The sequence below is a fragment of the Amphibalanus amphitrite genome, unplaced genomic scaffold, assembly GCF_019059575.1.
Source record: "Amphibalanus amphitrite isolate SeventyFive unplaced genomic scaffold, NRLGWU_Aamphi_draft 001448F_arrow, whole genome shotgun sequence".
Lineage (NCBI taxonomy): Eukaryota > Metazoa > Arthropoda > Thecostraca > Balanomorpha > Balanidae > Amphibalanus > Amphibalanus amphitrite.
In genome coordinates this window covers 19817-45813 of record NW_024882941.1, presented here as the reverse complement: position 1 = coordinate 45813, position 25997 = coordinate 19817, and the positions used below count along the sequence as shown (strand labels likewise).

The 25997-nt window shown below is 46.9% G+C and overlaps 1 protein-coding gene and 1 long non-coding RNA gene across 9 annotated transcripts; one reads left to right on the top strand and one right to left on the bottom strand.

Annotated features, from left to right (window-relative positions):
- Nucleotides 1–600: 600 nt before the first annotated feature.
- LOC122373131 lies at nt 601–2765 on the bottom strand. The gene is made up of 2 exons (XR_006254983.1): nt 2466–2765; nt 601–1540 (listed from the first exon to the last, which is right to left on the bottom strand). It is a non-coding gene; the product is annotated as an uncharacterized LOC122373131 (long non-coding RNA).
- Nucleotides 2766–2809: 44 nt separating this feature from the next.
- LOC122373129 (sorting nexin-32-like) lies at nt 2810–22088 on the top strand. 8 transcript variants are annotated; one of them, XM_043350920.1, is made up of 12 exons: nt 2810–3001; nt 5397–5478; nt 6121–6231; nt 6488–6598; nt 6919–7040; nt 7382–7505; nt 7752–7956; nt 8322–8437; nt 11820–12002; nt 19636–19699; nt 20180–20265; nt 20618–22088. In XM_043350920.1, exons 2-12 carry the CDS (start codon nt 5422–5424, stop codon nt 20669–20671), a joined length of 1233 nt encoding a protein of 410 aa, XP_043206855.1. In that variant the 5' UTR covers nt 2810–3001; nt 5397–5421; the 3' UTR covers nt 20672–22088. The 8 variants fall into 8 exon arrangements, with proteins under 8 accessions (XP_043206855.1, XP_043206860.1, XP_043206859.1 ...); XM_043350925.1 differs by having other exon boundaries at nt 2896–3001; nt 11820–11993; XM_043350924.1 differs by lacking the exon at nt 2810–3001 and adding an exon at nt 3316–3566.
- The last annotated feature ends 3909 nt before the right edge of the window (nt 22089–25997 follow it).

Here is a 25997-nt window from a genome sequence, read left to right as displayed (position 1 = left end):
ATTACGAATCAATGATAATAACACTAACAGTAACCGACAGAAAATATGTAGTTACCGCGATTGTATTAGATAATACTATATGTTCCACGTGAAATTGACAGGAGATACCACAAGAATAATAGCCTAAACAAATATTGAAATAACTGAAAGCCCATAATATCCGATTAGCACTGCTAACGCTGACCATTTTCTTCGATCATTAAATGCTTACCATACCATAACATCTGAAGATAATGAACTTGAACCTCGAAAAGCGAGCTGTCCAGTTTCAGTCTCAGTTTGTGCGGTAATGGGACACATTTATTATCAGTGAATCAAATAAAAATTGTCCGGGGCATCATGCTGTGATTATATGAACCAGTTAATATGTATAAAATCTAGTTATTGGCCAAACGTAACGCGGCCACCGACCGTAGGTTGACGACCCCGAAATTTAGCGAAATGAAGTATAGGTTCAAGCAGTTTAAGTAATGCTGGTGCGTGGAGTTGAATAGTGATGTAATGGCCACAGTCTACAACCACGATAACAAATATCGATTGCGCTTCGCTCAACCAGCTCGTTCTTGCTCAAGAAGCAGCATCCCTATAAAATGAAAAGTCTGAACGAATGCATTCAGGTTCCTACCTCTGAATCACCTTATATTGAGATCCGTTTCTTAACAGGAACACAAACGCGGCCCATCAATTCGTCAGTAAATTGCACGATTTCCAAGCGCAGTTTGAAACCAAGTGCGACCAGCTAGTGTCATTTTCACAACCAAGTGTGACCAGTTAGTGTCTCGAGACACATTACAACTGCATAGGTACCGCAGTAACACATTAGGGGCGAAAGGAAACACATGACTTGTGTACGACCAGCGTTCTGTCAGCGCACGAAGCATAAAGCAAACTGCTCAAACAACTGGTCCCGAACAACACAACACAGAGCTCCGAAACGAATGGTTTACAAAAGTCTACGACTGACGACATCGAAACAGTACGTTCATCGGGACTAGTCACATGACTCGCTCAACCCAGCTGGGTTATGGGTACTAATTGCGCTTCAAATTGGCCTCTGACAGCCATTTACTTACGCTAGCTTGATGCATAAAACTGTACATTGAAACTCAAGCGGCAGCACATAGGTCTCCATCAAGGTGGTTATATACAACAGAGCACCACGCTAAAACGAGCGCGAGCCGCACTGTCACAGACAGAACACTGAGCCGCGAGTCGTGACAGTCGCACTGCGTCATATGCACGCAGATGTCGCACTCACGGCACCGTTGCTGGCACTGCGCTGCGGGTGGACACGCGCGGTGCAGTAGCTCCACGGTGTGCGGCTCACCGGAGGGATTACCAGTCTGCGACCGGACAGTCCAGGCGGGAAATGCGGTGTCTTCAACCATGACTGCCGTCCCCGTCTCCGCGGAGTGCCTAACGGCGGCGACGCGGCGGCGTCGGATCTTGAGCTGGTGGACACTTGTACTCCTGCCAGAGCTACCAGCTTCAGCCCTTCAGCATCCTGTCATCAGCAAACTCCAGCAGAGCTCCAATGCAACTGGGAAAATAAAATTTATGCTGTTAAGCTAAATCATGCAAAACATTTCCTTGCACAGGATTCTCTTGCGCAGTTCAGCAAAATCTTCTGTGATATCTATGGCCGTGACAAGAGGACTTTATGCCATTGTAAAAAAACATAGGTTCATTGGTTCTCATTTACCCACATCGAGCTTCTATAGGTACCATTCATTTGTATATCATGAAGTATGTTAACTACACAATATTTATGCAATAGACTGACATGAAATATGTAGGAATGGCAAGAGAGATGGGTAAATAAGCCAAATAGGTTGCAGGATTTATTGGCACCAAACAGGTCAGAAAGTAGAAGTTCAAACAATCTTACAAACTACACCAGAGAAAGTCTTTGAATTAGGTACAAAATTATGCCACAGAAACAAAAGCAATGCAGTTTTGTAGAGCATTTCCCAAAAGATAATTGTCATTCAGCCTTGCTCCCATTCTGAGATTGAATAAATACAAATTATGGGGTGAAAGTTACTAAAAAGCAGTTTTTTTTTAGAAAACAGCTTCAATTCATGTTTGCCTGATTTCAAACACAAGGCAACATATCATAGCTTTGACAGCATCAGCATGAAATTTCATTATTGAGGTTACAATTTCCATAATCTTGTCACAAACAGTGCACTTTAATATGGATAACTAACACCAAATCAGCCAACCTTGTATCTTTATCTGGTGAAACTCAAGAAACCAATAAAGCAAACAATTTCTGAGCAAAACATTTAAGTATTTGACAAGCTCAAGCACCATGCAGCCACTGGAGTATGATGGGGTCTCGTAACTTGAACGTTCAGTCTGTAAGAGCATGCCTGACTTGACTTAACAGATTTGAGGCATCACAAAGACCTTTGCAGCAGCTCCTTCTATTCTTTTTTAACATAAACTTTAACTATCATTACCATGCTATGATGAGATGGCTGGTTTCGGGAGCATGAAAAGTAGCAGCCTTCTTTCATTCTATTTCCTTGTTTTCACATGCTGCACAAAATGTTTTTCTTCCACGTTCCTTCTGTCATTATAAAAAATAATAGGTATCATAATTGCTTCACTTCTTCCTTATATTTCAAGTATTGCTGCTACAATTTATCACATCTCCCGTTAGTAAACCATTGCCCTATGGCCGCTAAAGTAAATAAGTGGAATGCGCCAGAAATTGTCAAAATCGCGCCAAAATAGCAAACTAAGATGAGAAAAAATAACCGCACCCGTGTCATTTGTTATTTTTTCGCATTGCATATGTTGTGTAGCACGCGTTTTTGCCATATTCCTCGTTTTTTGTTCCGTGACTCAATCCAATAAACCATTTTAATTCTAGTCTGCTTTTACTGGTATTGGCGCACCTGCGCCATGAATGCATTTCTGTAACCCAGTTTCAGATATACACCTTATGCCTTTTACCAGTTCTCACTTCTCTTAGTAGTTAGTACAATATAAAGTAGGTACTAGGTATGCTGCTTATTGTGTCACTGTAACTTATATGGCCGTGGTCACTGTCAGATATAGAGCTTAAAGGCCTAGCTACGCTATGCATTTTCCGCGTGCGTTTTTTGCGTAATATCGTTCTAGAGAAAATTTATAAATAATATAATTTTTGCATCAGTTGTGGATTATTTATATACAAAAGTTAATCAAAGTCTTATATTAACTAAAATTTAATGTTAAACATCACAAAAACATTATGTCGTTTCTTTTTCTAGAACAATATTATGCAAAACACGCATAACCGCAAAACACGCAAGCTGAAAATGCATAGTGTAGCCAGGCCTTAAGTTTCTTACAGATTCCATTCCATTCAATTTGCTTGAAGTTTGATCATAATTCACCCACCATGTTTTGGCATCCAATATTTCTAAGTGTACTGGACAGTAAAAGCGGGTGCCTACAGGTGGTTTCAGAGTTCAGACTATCTTAAAATCTCCCTTCGTTAAAATAACCAGGCAGATTTGAGATGACATCTGGAATGGCCTGTGGGCACCTGCCTTGCTTGCACTAGGTTTATAGTTAGTTATCTATCTTCTACAGGGTGGGGCAGAAAGATTTACCTCTTGATTTTTGAAAATATTTCGATCCAGAACTAAGATATTCAAATGATTTTTGGTACACGTATTCAGTAGCATGTACACATCTCAGCAACGGCACTATGAACCAATATGGCCACCTTTGGTCTTCACCCCTGCCCCGAAACCTCCCCCTGCGGAGAGGCGCGAGTGCCGCACGATGTCCTCGTCGAAATTCGACCATGCCGTCGCGAGGGCCAGCTTCAGAGCGGCGATGCTGCTGTGTGGTGTTGCGCACATCTCGCTCTCCAGGATGGCCCAGGTGGTGAAGTCCATCGGGTTCAGGTCTGGACTTGATGGTGGCCACATGTCCTTGTCCCAGAATCCAGGCATTTGGGTCTTGCACAACTGTTGAGTGAAGTTGGCCGTATCAGTATGAGACGACGCAACGTCCTGGACGACGACGTATCCGTCTCGGAACGACAGCGATCCAAGGCAGAGCATGTTCCTCTAGCAGATGGACATAAACGTGTGAACTGACTTTCACACCCGCCTCGATGAAGATCAAGGGTCCTTTTGAGCCGTCGGATGCGACGGCAGCTCAAATCATGACACCAGCAGGGTTGTGGTGACCAAAACTGGCCTGGATAGCAGGATTAATGCTGCATGTACCATCTACCAAGATTATGTCGCATTGAGAGTTCATCTGGGGCTGAACCGTGGAAATCTTTTTTATCAGATCAGAGGAAGACCTTGCTACCGGCGCTTCTGATTTCCTCCAATATCTTTTGGGCCCTGTGAAGCCGCCTCTCCTTGGATGCCGCCGAAATTAGGTGTCGACGTTGCATCGTGTACGACTAAGGCTCAAAACGTCGTTTATGATTCTTTTGATCGTTTTGGGCCAAAAATCGAGGTCCTTTGCCAGTTTGCGCATGTTTCGCCAAGGATTTCGAGACACCATCTTGTGTACGATATCAACCAGCTTTTTGGTGCGGACATGTCTTGTTCTGCCTGGGATGGGCTTCGTCGACACTGTACCTGTCCTTTTAAGGCATTTCATTAGATTGTTAACAGTTTTCATGGCAACACCGAGCTGTTTTGGAACGCTTCGGACGCTGTGGCCAGCCTGCATCGGCGCCGCAATTTGGGCTCTTTTTGTAAACTCCGCCGTAGCTCATCAACAACCACGACAGAATTAAAACCGATCAGAACAATAATACACGAGTCAGTTGGGAAGCCGCATGCAAAATCTTACTAAAATCCGTCCAAAACTTTTTGAGTTATGGGCTAAAAACAAACAGGTAAATCTTTCTGCCCCACCCTGTATTTTCATAAGGTCATAAAATGTTTTTGAAAGCTTATTTCATTTATAACATAGTTCACTTTTAATTTGGATATTTAAATTGAGCTCAGCCTCAGGGTCTAAGGCATGGGACAGCTGTTGAACTGGACTTTTGCTAAGCAATGTGTTGCTTGCTGAGTGAGAGGCCACAAAATGATATCATGGTTTGGCTCTGTGTGCTAAGAGAACGCCCTTCTCTACACATTTTCAAGATGGAAATTTTTTAAAATGTTATGCACAGGCAATACACCCATGCTAAATTACAAGCAGTGGGACATTTCATTTCGGAGTTAGGCATTCCGATTGGATTGACATCAAGTTCCTTACATTATGAGTGACATGCCTCTGACTAGTGCTACTTGCTAGCTTTTGCGTGCTTTGTGTACCTACCTTTTCTTGCTAGTCACTGTTCAATTAGCTGATCTGTTGTGTAGTCATATTGCTGCTTGGTATTGACATTGTGTTTTATTCTATTACTTTTTTTTACACAGGACAAGTCAAGTATTGTGAGTCAAGATGTTGGAGGAACCAGGCATTGAGGATCCTGATGTAATGAAGGAGGTTCCATTGAAGGTAACCATGTTCCATGCAGAATGGACATTTTGTGCTGTTATAACCTTACCTACATTTTTTCTTGTGCCTATTATGATATTCAGTACCTATAAATGGTAACAGGCTTTTGAGTTGTATAATATCAGTCCACTGCCTACTACCACAACATGCTTTGACAATTTTTCCCCAAAAATTAGTGATCCATTTTCTTCGTGTGTTTGGATTTTATATCCTCTCAATAAATTTTTGTGCCACTGGGCAGCAATTTTACTTCAGTGGAGCAGTTCATGCAGCAATGCTGTTTACAAATCTGTTCATTTTGTGTTTATATTATTGGTTTTGACAGACAAGAATAAGTTCTGATTACTCTCAAATTCAATACATCATAAAAATTGTCTACAATTATGGGCTCAATTTTGCATTTTATCAGCCTTCGACAATTTCCCACTGATGATGGCTTTTGTTATTGGATGGTAAAGCTCAAAGGCTATGCATGCCTAGCATTGTCATTATCAAATGTTCAGTGCACATGTCTGACCAAGACCTGCCTGACATTATTTACATTATGGCCTATGGGCAATAATTTACACAAGGGCTGGATCTGCGTGTCTGTGCTGTCTGGTGCCACCGTGCAGTCTGTGACCATGTCCCCCTCTGCCGCAGCCGGGCAGGCCGGAGGAGCCGGACGGGGACGCGGCCGCCAGTCAGCTGGTGGTCGACATCTCGGACGCCCTCAGTGAACGCGAGAAGGTCAAATTCACCGTACACACCAAGGTAGGTCAGCCAAGTATCGCATTAGGGTCTACTCTAGTGTTTTGTCGTAACGACGGCAGTTTTATGGGCACGTGATGACTCCGCCGTAAACGCACCATTAACCCTAACAAACAGGATCGTTTTTTAAGCTGTTTGGTGATCGAGTTGACTAGAGGCATCGTTGTGAAAACCATTCATAATGACTGTATTCAGGTAGATCCCAGTGTGCCTTACTAGACATCGATGACGTATGTTTTCTGTGTCGTGTATCGCGCAGACGACGCTGACGTGTTTCGCCAAGCCGGAGTTTTCCGTGGTCCGACAGCACGAGGAGTTCCGATGGCTGCACAGTGCACTCGAGGAGAACGCAGACTACTGCGGCTTTATCGTGAGTGCCGGCTCGCCACCGGGTCCAGTCCTGACTGGTGTAGCGGCACTTCTGCATCAGTTATTCAGAATCACTCTCACCTTCGGAAATGAGGCTCACTGGCTTAGCCTTTTCCGTTTTATTCCTCTTAGACACATTATTTTGTGCAATATGGCTTCAACTTATTTTGCATTTGTCGAGACTTGTCGATGATAAATTGTATGCATACTTTGTATTCAACCATAAATGTTGCTATTTCACTCGATTTATCGTTGATACACGCTGTCACTGGCTATGCCTGTGACCGGCATGTACTGACTTGTCCCTTGTGCACTGTGCAGATTCCTCCTGCGCCGCCCCGGCCCGACTTTGACGCCTCCCGAGAGAAGCTGCAGAAACTGGGCGACAGCGAGGGCAACATGACCAAGGAGGAGTTCAACAAGATGAAGCAGGAACTCGAACAGTCAGTTTACAGTAATGGCATGCTCACACGCAGCTCACACGCTCAAAATGGTCTTAAAATACTTATTACTGTGCTAATTAATCATTTGCATCAGTTTGCTGTATTCATACGGCAGACAATATTCTTGCTCTCTGCTCACTGCTATACCTACCCTAAATCGTGCGATGTTGACTTCCCGAGACCGAACATTCTAAGTCTGCTATCATTCTTCTGAACTCATGGGTGTTTCGCATTGATGTAGGTATGTAGACACTGCTTCGTGTATCCTTTCAAGCTTACATACTAAGTACTAATACTACTAACACTTCGTGATGTTCCTTACACTTTCCTTTCATTTCCAGGGAATACTTGGCCACATTCAAGAAGACGGTGGCGATGCACGAGACGTTTTTGACGCGGCTGGCTGCACACCCGGTGTTCCGCCACGATCACAACTTCAGAGTGTTTCTGGAGTACGACCAAGACGTGAGTGCACTGCCCTGTGCCGATCAGGGCTCAGTTGGATCGGAAGTGTAGTTTATGGCGGTGTTCAATGTCAGCGGAAGTCGGGATGACGCCTTTTTTATATTATTTCGTTAGAACTACATTGGCTGACTTTTGAAGCTACGACTGAAGTTGAACGTAGACCTAGGTTTGGAATGACTGTGCGTATGTTGCTCAGTAACTACGATTTTTTATACTTATTAACGATAATTGCCATGCCCTTTCCAGCTGTCTGTCCGCGGTAAGAACCGTAAGGAGCGTCTGGAGGGTCTGATGAAGTCGCTCTCCAAGACCACGGACGAGCTGTTGCTGCAGGCCACCCAGCGCGACGTGGATGACTTCTTCGAGCACGAGAGGAGTTTCGTGCTCGTATACCACGAGCAGATCAAAGAGGCCACCCACCGCGCCGACCGCATGACGCGCGCCAGAAAAAGTGAGGAGTCGCTTCAGAGACTTTGAGGCTCCCTTATATGGGCGTTGTGATAGGCTGGCTAGGTTTGGTGTTAGGAATGATAAATGTGAATTATGCCACTTGGCTGCGATATTCTGCTTTAGGAACGAGTTACAGTTGAAGCTTGAGCTTGAGTTGTTGCAAGCATATGAGATATCTCCTATTTTCTTAACCTTTTCTTACTTACTTTCATTATCTGCTCTGACCGATGGCAGAAAGTGTAAACCTGTCATGATATGACTACAGTGTAATAGTGACAGTAGGTACTGTTAGGAACATGGATGCCTTTGTATCCCCACGCCGCCAATCCCGATGGCTGTTCTCACCGAATGTCCTTTATATCACAGGCGTGGCCGACTCTTACATCAAAGTATCGGATGCCGCCTCACAGCTGGGTACCATCGAGTCGCAGCGACTGGACCGGTTCCTGCACAGCGTGGCAGAGCTGTTCGAGCGAGTCAGGGTGAGTCATGGCCAGCTGTTCGAGAGAGTCAGGGTGAGTCGTGGCCAGCTGTTTGAGAGAGTCACGGTGAGTTGTGGCCTCATTGTCAGAATGAGTCGTGGAAGGGGTGAATCAATTCCGTGGTGGTTACAGCAGTTCAGCGAGTGGGCAGTTGTATAGTTCGTGACAATTCCAACTAGTCGTTATCCTTTCTCTAATGTTCTAGCTGTCGAATTAAATGCCAGTTATTTCTGAACCAACGAGCGTTTTCGGCTACTTTTTACAAAGGATTGCATGTTTTAATTGGAAGATAACGAAATTTGCCTCATTGCTCTGGACATCTTGATATTTGAAACCATAGATAACATTAATCATATTATCTAAATTGAAACTAAAGCTGCCTTGACTTAATATTAAAAACCTCATCATTTGTTGTCGGCTTCACGTTCCACTGCACAGATCTCTCCAGATACGATTTTGCTCGCCCACCTCTGCGCAGCACACTAGACGTGACTGAACGGAATGATATTCGTGCAACTGGGCACCGCCACCTGTTGAGGTCTCTTCGGTCCCGATTCCAATCGCCAGCCATCTGGCTGTCAGTGCGACGCTGTAGCCCCCGGTCGGGACATTGTACCGTACTAGTAAACGACACCTGGGCTCCTGTACTCTCGGGAATCGTTCAGTGAGGAAGATTGGTGCTAGCTAAGAGATTTCCATAGAACGGCGAACAGAGTAGCCGTACTTAGATCTTTGGAGTAATATTGAACTTGACATGATGCATGAGCGACGAACATCGATGGAGTTCGAGCGCTCTTAAGTTCTTAGTATCATTATCACTGGCATAAGACGCATAATGGTAATGTTAAGCTTAGGGTGTGTCATTTTGGGCACTTTTTTCGCAAAACATGGTGCTCCACTGATTTTATCGTGCCCCAGACACGTAGAAACCGTGTGACATTTTTTATTTCCCCCAAATATTAACACCCATGCGGCGCCGACCGCCGACACTTTGGCCTATCTCTCAGCATTAGCGACCTCAGCGCCCCTAGCGGCAATGTTTTGAACTAACACGCTCGCTATGCTTTGGGAGCTTACGATCATCATTAAATGCATTTTACCGAAATGACGCCTTGCTGCTGGCTTGTCTGGCACTCAGAATGTTGGTGAAAATGTGATGTTATGCATCTTAAAGCACGAAATAGTTCTGTGTTAATGTATATTGCATAGTACTACCCCCGATCCCCGTCCTGGTCTGACGGGATACGTACGAGCGCATGTTTATAGTGCCTGCTATTAGGTGTCACGTTTTTTTTTTGTAGCGTCGTTCACTGCATAGACCCCCAGATTTTATACTGGACCATTTTGGTTCCAGATGGTATTTGATTTGGCGTGATGAGAACATTATGACGTACAACGGTGGTAAAGTCGTTGATTGATACAGGTTTACTCGCTCCGGTGGGAGGCAGTAGCGGCGGAACACCTTCAATTAAGTGGAGGGGGGGGGGGGGGGCACTGCCGACTTTTGGTCCCATTCTTTCCATGCAACGCCCATAGGGCTAATGTTAAAATGCCCAAATCAGAGGGGGCACGGTGCCCCGGTGCCCTCCCCGTTCCGCCGCTTATGGTGGGAGGGCGGCGTGTGGGACTCAGAAGGAGACTAATGGCTTGTGTTGTGCCTTTGGTAGGACCCTCAGTATCACCGATGCAGGGCCTTCAGAGCCTCCAATTAGGGGCCTTTAGAGGCACTGGTGTGGGGTCCTCACAGACGCCCGTGTGGCCCCTCAGAGGTGCTAGTGTGAATCCCTCATAAGCGCCGGTGAGGGTCCTCACAGAATACAGACGCCGTTGTGGACCCTCAGAGACACTGGTGTGGGTCCGTTACATGTGGGTGTGTGGCCCTTAGAGCTGCTGGTGCGAACCCTTTAAAAGTCGGCAGGGGGCCCTCAACGACCGGGGAGGGGGACCTCAGACCGGCAAGGGGCCCACAGAGGCCGGCGGCATTTTCAGAAGCGCTGTGGGGTCCTTAGATACCGACAAGGTACTCTGAGACGCCAGTGCGGCCCTCAGTCTCTGGTGTAGGGCCCTCAGAGTTGCAGGTAGGTGGCCGTCAGATATGCTTTTGCCGAACCCTCACAGGCGCAGGTGTGGTTACCTCAGAGCCACCAATATAGGGTTGTATAAATAGTGTGGCACTGGCTTGGGGGACCCTCAGTGGTGTCCTTATGGGCCCTTAGAACCACGGTGCTGGTTGTGAACCCTCAGAGGCCCTGCTGAGGGCCCTCACGGTCTCCGTTATGGGATCCTCAGAAGCCGGCGTAGACCCTGACGGAGATCTTAGTGTGGCTACTTAGGGGCTCATGAGGTGCTCTTACGAGACCTGTGAGGTCTTTCTCAGCTGAAATATAGTCAGCGTGGACCCTCAGAGGTCAGTTGGTACCTCAGGGGTCTTTATGGCCGGGTGGGCTCTCAGAAGCACCAGTGAGGGCCCTCAGTCTCACAATCGTCGTAATGGGGCCGTCAGAGACATTGGTGTGAGGCCATTACTGATTACAGGTTGGCGTAAGGCTCTAGATATGGCCCCTCTTGGGCCGGCAAGGACTCTCAGAGGCACGCTAGCGGCCATAAGAGGCCGGTAAAGGGCCCTCAGAGGCCGCCAGTAGCCTTCAGAAGCCGGCGTGTAACCCTCATGGACAATTTAGTGAGGCTTCTTTGGACTCACGAGGTGCTGTTACGAGCCCTATTCTTTCTGAATCGAAATATGGCCAGCATAGACCCTGAGCGGTAAACCGGTGCCACAGAGCCCCTCCGACCCGAGGGGTCCTCTGAATGCGATAGGGGGGGGGGGGACTAGATGGCACGTGCCTCCTGGGACCCCCTGACTACGCTACTATTTCATATGCGTCATGTCAGGTATTTTGGGCTTGCACCCCAACTTGAAGAATGTTCCTGGGCCCCTGTGATAATATATTGTATTCATTATAGGTATTCGTCATTAGCTTGCACTCTCTGCAATCTGCCCATACTATTATTTGTCCCTAGACGCGCTTACAGAGAGCAGGGATAAGCCCATACAGGCAACGGCCTGTTAGTTTCGCAAACAGCCGCCAGGGGCGCTAGGGTCGCCTATGTTGTGAGATAAGGCAAACTTCTCTCGCTCGGCGCCGCCTGGGGGTTAAAATTTGCGGGAAATTAACAATGCCACGCCCTTTCCACATGAGTAGAGCACAATAAAATCGATGGAGCACCTTGCATTGCGATTAGTGACACACCCTATTAAGCATGTAGAGTCGTAGACGTTCCTAAATATGAAGGCGATCATTATGGTGACCTCTATGGACTCGTTAGCGTCTCGCCTTGCTACTACATAGATCCTCACTCCTTAATCTGTCTCCGCCCTCAGAAAGCCGAGAACCGCGTGGCCTCTGACGAGGACCTGAAGCTGTCCGACCTGCTGCGGTACTACCAGCGGGACGCCACGGCCGTTAAGGCGCTGCTCTACCGCAGACTGAGGCTGCTCTCCGACTACGAGCAGGCTAACAAGTCACTGGAGAAGGCGCGCTCCCGCAACCGAGAGGTACACGCGGTGAGTGAGGGATGGGAGGACCTCAGAGGGGTGGAGCGGACGTGCAGTGATCGGGGGTGTCGTACTAGACTAGTGGTTCGTTAAGTGCCATACTAACCTGGCCTCATGTGAGAGGGAGTGGATAAGGAACATGTTTTACGTAGCCCCCTCTGACAAATGTCTGAGTTACTTATCACTAGGTGGATATCATGGACGTTGTAAACTATCTGTCCGCCCGCCCACCATGCCGCGACAATATCCCGTCAACGGTCAAAGTCCATGTGATGTCCATGTAAATTGTAATTCTGGGCAGCACCACGTCACACTACCCATAACTCGCGTCTGGAACCCCATCCATCCCGCCTCTAACCACGCTGGCCGGTGTCGGAGGCAGCTGCAGCGGCCGCTCCGCAGCCTCGGTTACGGCGGCTCGCGCTGCTTTCTCCAGTGGGTGGCGCCACTGCGGCGACGGTGGCGCGCTCCAGTCGCCGTCACACGCCGCGTGAGGGCGCGCCCGCACCGGGCTGGGACTGTGTGGGCGTCTGGTGATGGTGTGGCGTAACTGATGTCCAGGGGTTGTGGCATGGCGTGGTTCGATGGGATAGCGAGTTATGATTTGTGATTTTCCGGCTGCTTGGCTGCTGAGCCGTGATAAGCTATCTGTATGGGTGACATGTGGTGTGCTGATGGGGCTGGACTGGTGACGTCTGCTATGTCGTGCCTCGTGGTGTGCTCAGTCTTGGATTGGTTCGGTGTATGGAGTGCTGGCGCTAATGGGTTGTGATTTGCCGAGTGCTCGGCCGGTGAGGTGTAGTTTGGTCGTTTGCTTGGCGGTTATGTGTGCGGCTGACTGCTGTGACTTGTGGAGTGTGACCTGCAGCGTGCAGCGTGCCGACTGACGACTGGCCCGGGTGGTTTGTGTCCGGTCAGGTGATGGTTTGTGTTTGGGCAGCGATTGTTTGTATTTGGGAGGGTGATTTTTTCCTATTTGCTTGGGTGGGTGATTGTTTGGTGGGATGTTTGGTAGAAGACCAGCGTAGGGCTGTTTAAAGTGGTGAAATGTTACTTCGCAAGGTGTTTCTCTTTACGCTTCTACCTCCACTCTGAGGGCTCATAGCTTTCTGAATTGTTATCCTTACATTTTCCTATCATTCATTTATACCGATTGAATTATTTCATCGAATGGAAAGGACCAAATGATGATCTGGTCAATTTAATAAAGCTCGCATCCGCCTCACCGCCAGCCGAGGCTGTCAATGTACTGTGAACATGGTCGCTTTATGCGTTCTTTGCTCAATGTCCCCTCCACTGAGCAGTCGATTGAGCTGCAAAGTACCGTTGACAATTCACCGACGGCACCATCACTGCAGATCTTCATTGGCATTAGAGGACTTGTGTATCCGCCCCAGTACCTTTGTCATTTAAGTGAGGAACTCAGGCATTTGCCCTCACGACTAAAAGCTCTATATCATGAATCATTTGTGAGCCTGCGTCAGGGTCGAATCTTCCAGTTTAGCTCATCGCTAGTTTTTGGCGAGGTTTTGCATTGGACACTGCAAAAGTCCCGGTGTTATGTGTCGGCGTCAATCTGACTCGCAGTAACGTCGTGTATATTTTGAGCTGACGCCCCACACCTCATTCACTTATAGCGGGACAATGCCGGATGCTCCTCCGGAAAACCTGTATCCTAAACGGCCACCCACCCCTGTTCATAATTACCCGACATCTCTGCTGACCCGCCCGCACTGGGACAGTCAACACAAAATGCTGCTCAACAAAGGATAGGATGTCTCTTTTTATCTCTGTCCCTCCCCCTCCTCTCCTTCATCCCTCTCTTTCTCTCTTTCTCTCTTTCTCTCTCTCTCTCTCTCTCTCTCTCTCTCTCTCTCTCTCTCTCTCTCTCTCTCTCTCTCTCTCTCTTCTCTCTTTCTCTTTCTCTTTCTCTTTCTCTTTCTCTTTCTCTTTCTCTTTCTCTTTCTCTTTCTCTTTCTCTTTCTCTTTCTCTTTCTCTTTCTCTTTCTCTTTCTCTTTCTCTTTCTCTTTCTCTTTCTCTTTCTCTTTCTCTTTCTCTTTCTCTTTCTCTTTCTCTTTCTCTTTCTCTTTCTCTTTCTCTTTCTCTTTCTCTTTCTCTTTCTCTTTCTCTTTCTCTTTCTCTTTCTCTTTCTCTTTCTCTTTCTCTTTCTCTTTCTCTTTCTCTTTCTCTTTCTCTCTATCTCTCTCTCTCTCTCTCTCTCTCTCTCTCTCTCTCTCTCTCTCTCTCTCTCTCTCTCTCTCTCTCTCTCTCTCTCTCTCTCGCTCTCTCTCCCTCCCTTTCTCGTTTTCAGGAACATGTCTAACGACAAATTATATATCTCTGCTATGCTGATGGTGTGGGTGATTGCTTTATCCTTGTGCTCATGGGATGATGATGCTATCAGCTGTGTACCTCGATCGTTCTTTTTGTGGAAAACTATGTACTACATTTACATCGCAGACTCTGTTACTGCTTGCTTAGGCTGTGGAAGTTGTAGAGGTAAGGTTCCACGTATACTTTCTAATGCATGCGGCACGTTTTGGTATTCTAGCTAGCAGTATGTGGTTTTTATCGTAATTGATTATCATAATTGATATGCGAAACCACTGTATGATAGATCACTTGGGGCGACGAACCCCATCAGTTCATTTAGCTAATGCTTTTGCATTTGCGGTAAGGCCTGAAAAGATGTGCATACCTTGCGGGTTATCAATATCTGAGAGGATAGAAAACAAGGCTTTTATAATAAGTGATGCGTGAGCATACGTCCATCGTGTTTCACGAGGAAGCCTCTCATCATTCCTAGATCGCCAGATTCAGATTCAGACTCATTCATTTTCAGATTCATCACTTCCTATCATGGTCCTCAGATTTATGTGGAGCGAACATGTTAAACCGATTACCTATATATGCTGTTGGGGCGTCGTGGCTATAAAGGAATTGCGAGCAATGTGGCCATTCTGTGGCGCTATATCCGAGTGATCCTGCCCGGACACGCCTCTGATTTAAACTGCATTGCTACGTTTCTCAGCGGCCGCAGCCTGTACTGAAGCCCTAATTGTAGTGGATGTTTATTGTAGCCATTGAGCGTTGCTGTCGGTATAGAATGTCATTGCAGAGTCGACGCGCGTTCACGGGTACAGGAATGAAACCCTGGCCTTTTAACGTGATAAATATGTTAAAAGAACGGCATGCCCGTAAACCCCAATGAACGAACGGAATCGACGTTATTTTTGTGTTATTTTGTTATATTCCGTATTATGAGATTGCGGCCTTGTTATTGCATTTTCTTGTTATAATTTGTAAAAAAAAACGCTTCCAAACATCATTTAAAATTGATTTGGGGCGATCATGTCTAGTTAAGAACGTTTGTTATTGGAATGTCTTGGGTAAAATAGTAAAATATGGGTAACGATTTTGAACAATAACCCGCGCCGGGCCGGGGGGTGTTTGAACACCCCCCCCTGCGGTTTTTCGCAGATATCTCAAAAACGGCGGCGCGCTCCCGCCGCCGTTTTTGGCACATCTGTTCGTGCATCTTTTCCGCACATGTTGTAGAAATTTCAGACCCATGTCACCTTAGGTCAGGTCACCAGGTCACGCCAAGTGACCTCACCTCAGAAAAAAATAAGAATGCTCGTCATAGCTACACCGATTGATCGATTGCCTTGAAACTTTCAGCGATTGATTAGAGCAACATTATCTATAAAATGTATATCTCGGAATTTTGATATCGGTGACCTAAGGTCAGGTTAATTTTGCGACGTCTCCATTCAATGGGATGAAATGGGATGGGAGAAAATTGAAAAGCGTCTGTTTTGCACGAACGCTATTCTAGACACTCTCAAACATCGAGATGTAGGTAAAATGGACACACTGAACCGGAAAATGGCAACTGTGACCCCTCGTTATGTCCCCGAGGTCATCTCAGGTCATGGACAGAATCTAATAGTTTTTCGCTAATAACTTCTGATAGAGACGTGCTAGAGCGCTGAAAAAGCCTTAGATGTGTTCGGCTCGACGTTGCGGATCGACTGATATGCAACATGACCTTTTCCGGTCAGGTCATGACCTTGACCTGAGGTCAAATTTTCAAGTTGACCTTTCAAGGTCAAATTATAGTTCATTCGACGCGTCTCGACGAGAGGAACACGATGGTGGCAAACGTAATGTCGTGGCTCTTTTGAGTCAAAAGATATTGCCGAAAAAACGTTTTTCGTAAAAACGGCTATTGGAGTTTTTGCCCTCTGGAGGCTAAACCGTTGACCTGAGGTGAAATCTGAGAACATTACTCAGAAAGGTCTGTAAAAGGGCTATCGAATGCGCTTTTCCGCGGCGCTGTAGCTCTATCGGTTCCCGAGATAGCCGTTGGCAGTTTCCAAAATGTTGAAATAGTGGACATTTGACCTTTGGTGACCTCTGGTGACCTGACCTTTGACCTGACCCAAAAAATGACCGAAGTGTTTTCGTCCTTATTTTGGACGTTCTTTCTATTGCCGCTTACCGCGTGTCGCTACGTGGCCCAGGAGCCGAGTTAGAAGGGGGGGGGTGTTCAGACACCCCCCCCCCCCGGCCCGGCGCGGAATCTCAGAGCACCGGCCCGGCGCGGGATAACCTTTAGGTACTGATGGAATTAGGTAAATGTGCCTTGGCTGATAGCGAAGATATTAGTACTCATCAGAGGTTGGCTTTATTTTATAAGAAAATGCCCCACATTTTTTACTTTTTTTGCACTCTGCATGTATGAACCGCAAAATACGAGTAACTAGGTACCAGGGCTGCGGAGTCGATGGATTTTCGGCGACTCCGACTCCGACTCCGACTCCGGCTTTCAAAAACTAGCTCCGACTCCGACTCCGACTCCGGGCAGAATTGTCGACTCCGACCGACTCCAACTCCCGACTCCGACTCCGCAGACCTAGCAGGGCTGCGGAGTCGACAGATTTTCGGTGACTCCGACTCCGACTCCGGCTCGGGTTTCTAAAATCGACTCCGACTCCGACTCCGGTCACAACTGTCGACTCCGACCGACTCCGACTCCGACTCCGACTCCGACTCCGCAGCCCTGCTAGGTACTACACACTCCTGAATTCGGATTTCTAATATCATTCATTGAAGGATAGCGATTTAGGTAACTTCAGGTCTGTAAGCTACGGATTTTAATTTCTGTGCTCTGATCAGCATGCAGCCCGAACTTAATATGCGGTTCCTTTTTGCCCAGTGCTCTGTGGGATTCGCTGGAAGTTCTCTTACAACTGCATTAACCCTCGCCCGCACATGCCATTTTACCATCCTAGAACGCACATGGGGGGGGGGGGGTTGCCACCCCCCGCGCGCCATTTCGTTCCTGTTAGAGATAGAGCTTCGCGGTAAAGACCAAAAAGATTCTTTTGGAAGAGACGAATCCAATGATACCCAGTTTTACCTTCTCAGGTCAGTCATTGACCTTCCAGGTCAGGTCAAACTAAAAAAATGTTGCTGTTTTGGGTCACCGTTGGATATCAAGTGCGCTGCTTAGCATATACCGATGACGATGCCGTTTTCTGGCGCAAAGCCAGCTAGAACCTCTTTGTAACATTACCCGACCAGATTTTTGCTGCTGAGGTCATTCCAGGTCAAGTTAGGTCAAGGTCAATGATATGTGTTTGTATGTCTGTGTGTGTCTGTGTGTATACTGATGTGTGCACCGATTGTTTATGTGTCCATATTACATGAAATCATGACCTGAGAAGCTTTTACCAAAAATGCAGTCAAAAAACTTCACGAAAAGTAAATTACGCTTGCCTAAAACGCAATTACTTTAGATGACCTGGGTTGACCTAGACCCTGACCTTGACATCTGTACATCGTCGAACAACATGTTCCATGACAGGTGGGAGGTAAGACTGGCAAAAAAGGCCGAAATCAAGGTGTCAAAAGCTCACAAGGCCCATAGCCAACGCAAGATGTTGAGAATTGGTCATTCGGGTCATGACATGACCTGAAAAATAAGGTCATATCTCCGAAACCAAAAACCACAGAAACTTGAAATTTTCAGGGGACATCAAGACAGTGTTCCAGAATTATATTTTGGTTTGGGTGTCAGAGGGGTAAATTATTCAGTTGCCAGGGAGATGAGAGTGGAAAATTACCGGTCAGATATAGCTAAAAACAGGTGGGAGTGGTAAGCATGGAGGGGAGATGGATTGATAGCATACATCACCACACACATGAGGTAGAATGTAGCTTGCATATTACATGAATCATTATGATGTTTACTACCCTCCTCGTTTTTGATGTTGGGAGTGGAAAATCGCTCTCAAAGATTTGAAATGAGAGTGGAAAATTGTCATCATTTGGATGTTGTTTCCCACCCAAATCGACAAATTTTGGGACATTGCATCAAGAAAGGATAAAGGAGCAGCTATACCAAAAATCAGACAATGTTGAGTGCAGAGCAGAAAGACTACCTGGGGGGGGGGGGGGGGGGGGGGTGGCAACCTGATCAGCCTCCGTGATCTCGGTGACCTCGGTTCACTTTTTCGAGTTTTACATGTTTCTAGGCTAGTTTTTGGAGCTGAATTCGAATTTAGCAACCATTTGAACATTTACGAAGTAGTTTTGGTGCCTTCGTAACATGTTACGAAGCTGTCCGAGGCGGTTGACACGTATTACGAATACCCGTCACAACCCCTACCGGTTGACCTGACCTGACCTGACCCGACCTGGTCTAAATGCTTAAAGACATCATCTCTGATCAAAACTAACACGATATTCGTGATCAGCACCCCGGAAAACCACATAGCAGCCACACTTTACGACTTTCTAACAGGTCCCGATTTTCCCGGTTTTCGGGTCATTGACCTGACCTGGAAGGTCACCCGATGACCTAGGACCTTAAAATTAGGTATCATCGGCTTTGTCTCGTGACGGGCAACACGCTCGTTTTTTCCGCGAAGCTCTAGCTCGATCAGGGGCCAAACGCGAGGGGGGGGGTCGTACCAACCCCCCCCCCCCTTGTGCCGTCGAAGGACTCAAAATGGCCTGTGCCGGCGAGGGTTAAGGCTCCTGACGTATGTTTCATTGACCAGAGGCTTTAACATTAACGCTTCTCTTGAGTAAACATTCAGGTGCAGAATCCAACAGCAGACGTGACCGAAATGTCACTTGAACTGGCATTGCTTGGCGGCGAGCGGTCGCTGATTGTATGCTATTTGTGGAAACCCGGATACGACTATTCTGTATTATTTGCAATTATTTAGACAAATGACATTGTCTGTTAGCTGCCTATTTTATTAGATTAATAACGCTTATGTTTGATGTAGTGTACATAGATATAGTCTGTTGGGGTATGTCCCGTGTATTTCATGATTGGTGTCCACATTGGCGTCATTCAACATTCCCTGGGGCCATCAGTTCCACATTTATAGTCACCAGTCGGGCTGCTGTGGTAAACAATTTGCTGATCTTATTACCGTGGGGTTTGTTTTTGCTTGTGACTTTATTTGGCTCAGCGTGCGTCATCCACCACACACGTCATTTTGCGATTTGTTTCTCAATAAAAGATAGTCTTCAAAGAGTGATTATCGATAGAGAGCAGCTCCCTCTGTATTGATATTGACTCGACGGTACGCACGATTCTACGTGCGCGACTTTTCACAGGCCGAACTGGCACAACAGGCAGCCTGTGAACGCTTTGAGCAAATCTCCACGAAGGCGAAGGAGGGTAAGTGCATTAATCTAAAATGATTTGTTCTCGAAACAATGTCAGCACCAATCAGCTTGAAAAGCCTGTCTTCACGCAAAAGGTTATAACTGCTCGATATCATTGGTGTTTTTATGTCTGAGGCTTGCTGTATTCTCGCAACTCATAATAGCAGCAAGGGAACGCAATGAAGCAAGCATGATTCTATGGACAAATGTATCATGTATGTACCATATTCTTAAAACGAATATGCTGCGACTTCTTATGGTATGGTTAGCGCTGGGACGTATATCGTAAATCTAGGAATTTTCGATAATCTTATTATCGATGAATAATCAACGAATAATTACAGGATGCTATATCAATATAAATACTTTACGTTTTGATTCAACCATTTTAGGTACGTACTTGGGTACCTGTTATAGCATATAGCCTAGGTCGATATGTGAATTTTCAAAAGTGTAAGAATGCGTAGTCATTAAATTTGACATGCGTTTGCAGAGTTGACCAGTTTTAAGACGCGACGGGTAGCTGCCTTCAAGAAACACCTCGTTGAGCTATCCGAGCTGGAAATAAAGCAAGCCAAAGTAAGTATGCATGACCTTACTTAGCTTCCTTTTATTTGATATATCCATAAGTGCCTTTGCATTCCTTTCAAGATTGCCTTCTTCATTCTTCTTGTCCCATTTTTTAAATAATTAACAAAATTAGTTTTTTGTCTGTATTTAATGAGCTTTTCATTCCTGTTTGATGGCGTACAGTGCCACATTACGATGGTTTTGTTTTGCAGTTTAGTCATCCACATGATTTGATGGTACTTTCAGTAACACATCCATGATCCATTTCAACTTTACCGATGCTTCCGTTTTTTTTTTCAAATGCTGTTTCGTCTGACTTTGTGTGTGTCGTGAATTGACTCATGTTTACCGGTGCCCTCAGTCCCAGGTGGAGCTCTTGCGAACATCACTAGCGTTTCTGAAGGCGCTATCTTAGCCGTCTGGACGGCCGACTGATGTGCGGGCCGCCTAGACGTCAGTGCTGCTGACGTTGATGATGTCGGACGTTGGCGTCACCGCGTCAGTAATGTGCAGTCGCGTCACTGACGTGGGCTATCAGCAACAGGGTCGCCGCGAAACTCCTAACAAAGCGGTGCTGACAAACCACTCCCGTGTCGGCCACCTATGTGTGCAGATGCGCCGTCTCCTGAGTGAAGGTGGAGTAGAGTGTACGCGAGTGGCGCGACCGGCGACAAGGCCACTGTGCAGTCTCATACATCTGTGCAGCCTCATACTATGGGTCAGTCGACACGGCGTGGGATGCTCGCCTGCCGGCTGAATTCACGAGAGTGAAGTGGAAATGAGTGTAGGGCGCCGTTGAAAGGCTTAGTTGGTGCCCTCCGGAGAGCCTACACATGGAAGAGACGTGACCAACTCTGCCGCTCTTGGCATCGCGTTTGCAACCATTGATATCGTGTGAGGCGTGGCCTAGTGTCAGATCTGGTGTCTTAGACATTCCATCTACTTTTTACCTTGGGCTGTGGCCGTCGAGTGCCCACTCTACCCGGCGTTGGCTGCTGGGACACTTGTCGTCGTTGTTGTATACCTCTGTTACCCTGCACTCTACACAGCGACTTGCGGCGAATGTTACGAAGAGCATGACGTTGTTCGTTAAAACTCACGATTAGAGATGCCTTAGTTCGTGATGACTTATGTTGTTTGTATGCTGGTTGCAACGCCCGCCAAAACGACGGGTGTGGGGATTCGTAAAATGCTGGGCTGTTTGCCAAGTACCACGCTGATCATGGTTTATTAACATTAATTTTCCCGACAAAGTTATAACTGTTATTTGTGCTGGTTGAGCTCTGTTGGAAGAATCGACCGCTTTATATATAATATTTTACTTTTGCGGGATGCATGATGGATCCCGACTTTGTAGTATTACTGTGCTATTTACTTTTACATTTTAGTGTATGCTTATATAGCCATGCAAGGTTTACCTTACCACTAAATCGATAAAATGCTCCTCGATGTGATTTCTTTTGCCGTATATTGGGGTGTTTGACGTATATTCTGTAGTTTTTGTTGCATTCTGAGCTGGCCCACAGCCCCTCCCTTTGTGCTGGCGTAACTTGAGAACAAGTTATTGGAGACAAGTTATGGAGGACAAGTTGTTGAGGTCGTTATTGTGCGCAGTCTCCTCTGCTGGACGTCATGATATTGCATGACTTCCGAACCGACAAACAGATGTAGTGTACCGTATTGGACAAGTGACTTTCTCGGTAGCCGACCTTATAAAGCTCACGCCGATAAGTCGGCGCTGCACTATCGTTATTCAGTGTCGTTATAATGTGACGCATGATTTGAACGCTTTGAACATAGCAATGTTAATGGAAATATATGAAAGGCAATGAGACGTGGATTGTTGCGTACGGGTAAGGCCAGAACTTTTGCGTTACGTGTCATTTTGCAAATAACCCCCACGAGTCTGTCCCGTCAGTGTAAAATGTTACAATTCGCCGTGTTCCTGTTTGTTACAAGCTGGATTATTAGCTTACGTCTTATTTACAATGAGAAATAGTTCACTTTTAACATGGGGTTTTGAGCTGGAATAGCAGTTTCGTAGCTTGAGCTGAGACTAGCACAAATCAAGAGCTTTTACGGCTCAACGATCACCCTAGACGAAGATATTCCATTTCTTGTTCCGAAAAGAGTGCCTTGTAGAGGAGTGCGTGCCTTGCACAGGAATGCAGCCACGTCATCGTCAGCCAATCAGCGTGCTGCTTACAGCCAATGCAGTATGCGTAGGTTTGAGCTACGCAATATGATTGGTCAATGCGTAATAAGCTTCCGCGTTAAACATTATTTTACATAGAATATAGTTCGTCCTATATTAAAATATAGAAAATAATTGTTTTTACAAAAAGGTTTTATCTTATTTCATGATTATTTTGAGCATAAAAAATCATAAATCAATAGCAAAATACTGATTTCAGGAAAGTGGACTGTTTCCTTTAAAGGCGCCTAAAGATATGCTACATTGTTAGTCACAAAGGACACGCACGGGAGAAACTGAAATCCACCTATAACACTGAGCTTTTCAGGCTGTTCATGATCGTTTTGGCAATGCCAGCAGGCTCGACAAGCGGCAGCTATATGCTAGATGCGAAATCCAGGTCTGAAATTGAGCTCATACACATTTTGTTGACAGATGACGATTTTGCTCGTGATATGCATGAGTCGCATGACTGCTGCGTGCTCACCAGTTTATCTGACAGTTTTCAGGGGCAGGTATACTTCTTGACTCGGGAACAGGTGCGACGGAACGCCTTCCTGAAGTCTCTGCTGAAGATGACGCACACGAGGGGAGTGCAGATGGCCGTGATACCCCCGCTGCTGACGACAAGGGAGAACAGCACGTAGCGCGCCCCGGGCAGTATAACGCACTGCGCCTTAAGACTCTTCTCGTAATGGACTGCGGCGATGTAAGGAGTAAAAGAGATGAAGAAAGTCGCCAGGAAGGCGACCAGGGCCATCGTGGCCACGATATCCACCCTGCCGATCGGGGGAACGCTGGTCAGGGTGATTCTGGGCACGATTCGGGGCCTCTGAGCGATGTTGGTGGACCTTTCTGGACTCTGCGCTTTGTTGAGGGCGTCGGGTTCTCAGACGATCTGCTGCTGGCGACCTCAGAACTCCATGCCATCTTAGGGGTCGAGGAACTCGCACCACAGGCCGCCCGCGCCGCTTCCTCGACGGCGGTGACGAGAGGCACCTGCTGCTGCGAGGTCAGGGGGCGGTCGGGCCGTGAGGTCCCAGACTGTGTAGTTTGGGTGTTCGTAGCTGCTAGTGATGATCCATCGGCGACCGAGTGCTCTTCGCCAGCCGTGCAGCGGATCGAGCCTTCCAAGGGTGTAATCGGTGCGACCGAGGATTTTATATTACCTCTGACTTTTTCAGACAAGACATTGGTTGATTTGTTTTCTTCATTAGATGCTTGTTTAGGAGACTGATACGTCCATGCCGGTACTGTGAGCCTATCCTGGGCAGTCGTGCCCAGTTTGACAGGATGGAGATGCCGTTGTGCCGATGATGACAGGCGGCCCCGATGACTCGCCGGCCGGCTCAACGCCTGCTTACTGGAAGAAATGCCTGAGTTTACAGCATGCTGGTTGACACGCATATGTGATTTGAAAGATCGATATGCGATGTTAACGTAAGAAAAACCGATTATGCTAAGCCCGACTACATACTCAAGAACCAGACTGATAAGGGTCTCAAGTTCTCTCTCCCTCTTAGCGACCCGATTGATGGGCCAGTTGTCAGGCGTCCAAGCGAACAGCGTTCCACACTGCCCATGGTCCTCTCGCCGCTTCGCCATAAGCCTTATTGCGCAAGGAAGCAGAGCGATGGTGGTGAACAGCAGGATGTTCTTGCGCACCGGTGGGTAGCTGTGGCTTCTTATCACGATGAGGTAGCGCAGCAACGTAATCGTCACAATGATGCCGAAGTTGGTCGATCTTGTACATTTTACAACGTAGAAGCGTATGGCACAGCTGAGCGGTGATATAATGTGATCATTCCAGCCCTCGGCCATAGGGAAAAGCGTCCAAAGGATGTTATTCAAGCAGAGAAGGGACGCAAGGAAGTTGATCACCGTATGCAGCTGGCGTTCCATAACGATAACTAATACGACCATGAGGTTTAGTGTAATGGCCATTACGACACTAAAGACAACCACCGAGATGAAGACGGGATACATGGCCTTCGGGTCATCATCGTCCTCAGACGACCTCAGCTGGCAGACGTCCCTCGTGCTGTTGTCCGGCTGGGTGGTGACGTAGCAGAGGAGCAGCTCCTGAACGCGCCGGATGCACTCGGGGGAGAGTTTGTCCCAGAGCGCCGCTCCGGACATTGTGTCACCTCGGCGACCGACGCGCGACTGACCCGCCACGGCACCCGACCGCCGTCTCCTTCGCTGGGATTGATCCGTTCGTAACAGCTACGCTCAACCTTCTACCCATTCATTTTGGCATTAGCCATCGCCGAACGTTTCTTCCTACGCCCCGGACGAGGGGGGTCCCGGACGAGGGGGTTATCCAAGCGCCCCTTGCCGTCTCGCTCCTAATTGAACTTAAGCTTCATGGGTGTTCGCCGTCGCGGGCACGCAGTTACTGGTGCCAGTTTTAATATGGTCCAAAAACGTCCAAAATGGTTTCATTCTATCCATCATCAGCGATTCAGGGGTTATACGACAAATCGACCCGCCGCCGCGGCTGGCCATCGTGACCCAGGTCAAGGGACGGCGTACACTCTATTCTAATTTCTACACCTCAAAGTTACCGTCTGATCGCTTTCGAAACTGTCTCATTCGATTCCTCGAAGGCAAACGATTCGAGCTCGAGCGAGACGGACTTGAATTCGGAAAAAGGTGTTTTAGAATGGAATCTTGAGGCGAGCCACAAGCATGGCACTTAGAGATAAGAGAAAAGTCATTGAATCGCCCAAAAAAATGTTGTGTGTACGTTTCAGGTCATCAGTACCTACCTAATGAATGCATATATTTGTAAATTTTATCAAAAGCTGTAGGTCATCCCATGGTAAAGCAAAAGCCCTAAAAACAGGCAAACCAGTGTTTGCAGTTTGTGTAATTCGAGCTTTTAAGGACTTCATGTCCGCGATTTCGTAAAGTAATTCCCTTGCGTGAATCTGGTAGGGCTAGCTACCAAATGCGTCGAAAATGGCGTAGTAGTTTCAAACATGTTTACACGCGAAATTCCATATACCAAGGCCCTAAATACAAGGTTGCACGGACTAATTTCTACTAAACCTACCAGAATATAGTTTCATGGTTACATATTTAAATAATTATTCAATGCAAATGTCTTAATTATTATATTGTAATCATTTATAAGCAATTTTATAAGTTAACCTCACAGGGGAGCAATGCCGCTTCAACCCTATTGGCCGTAGTCACAGTGTATATAAATATATGCCGTAGTGTCCAACGGTGGCGGCCATATTGCGCAGACCAAGAAACGGCTGCCGCCTGTGTTGAGGAATAGGGAATTCGGGACCTCGATTTACGTTTGCGGCCGCCGCATCCGTTACGTTCAAGTTACGTAGATACGGAACCCGGCATCTTACGCAGAAATGAGTGGGGAACACGATCGTATCTTCAGAATTCCTCAAATTCACTCGCCGGACCTACATTTGCCCCGGCCGAGGGGGTTGATTGAACCCACCTCGCTAATGCGCCGCTAATTAAACTAGAATTAAGCGGTAAATTGGTCGTTTGCGACAAAGGATAATGCAGAGTGACT

Bases quoted from the DNA above. Each gene is read 5' to 3' on its own strand.
- LOC122373129 (XM_043350920.1), top strand. From the start codon at position 5,422: ATGTTGGAGGAACCAGGCATTGAGGATCCTGATGTAATGAAGGAGGTT. The intron at 8,438-11,819 runs GTGAGTCATGGC...CTCCGCCCTCAG, and splicing joins AGCTGTTCGAGCGAGTCAGG to AAAGCCGAGAACCGCGTGGC. The intron at 12,003-19,635 runs GTGAGTGAGGGA...GACTTTTCACAG, and splicing joins GCAACCGAGAGGTACACGCG to GCCGAACTGGCACAACAGGC.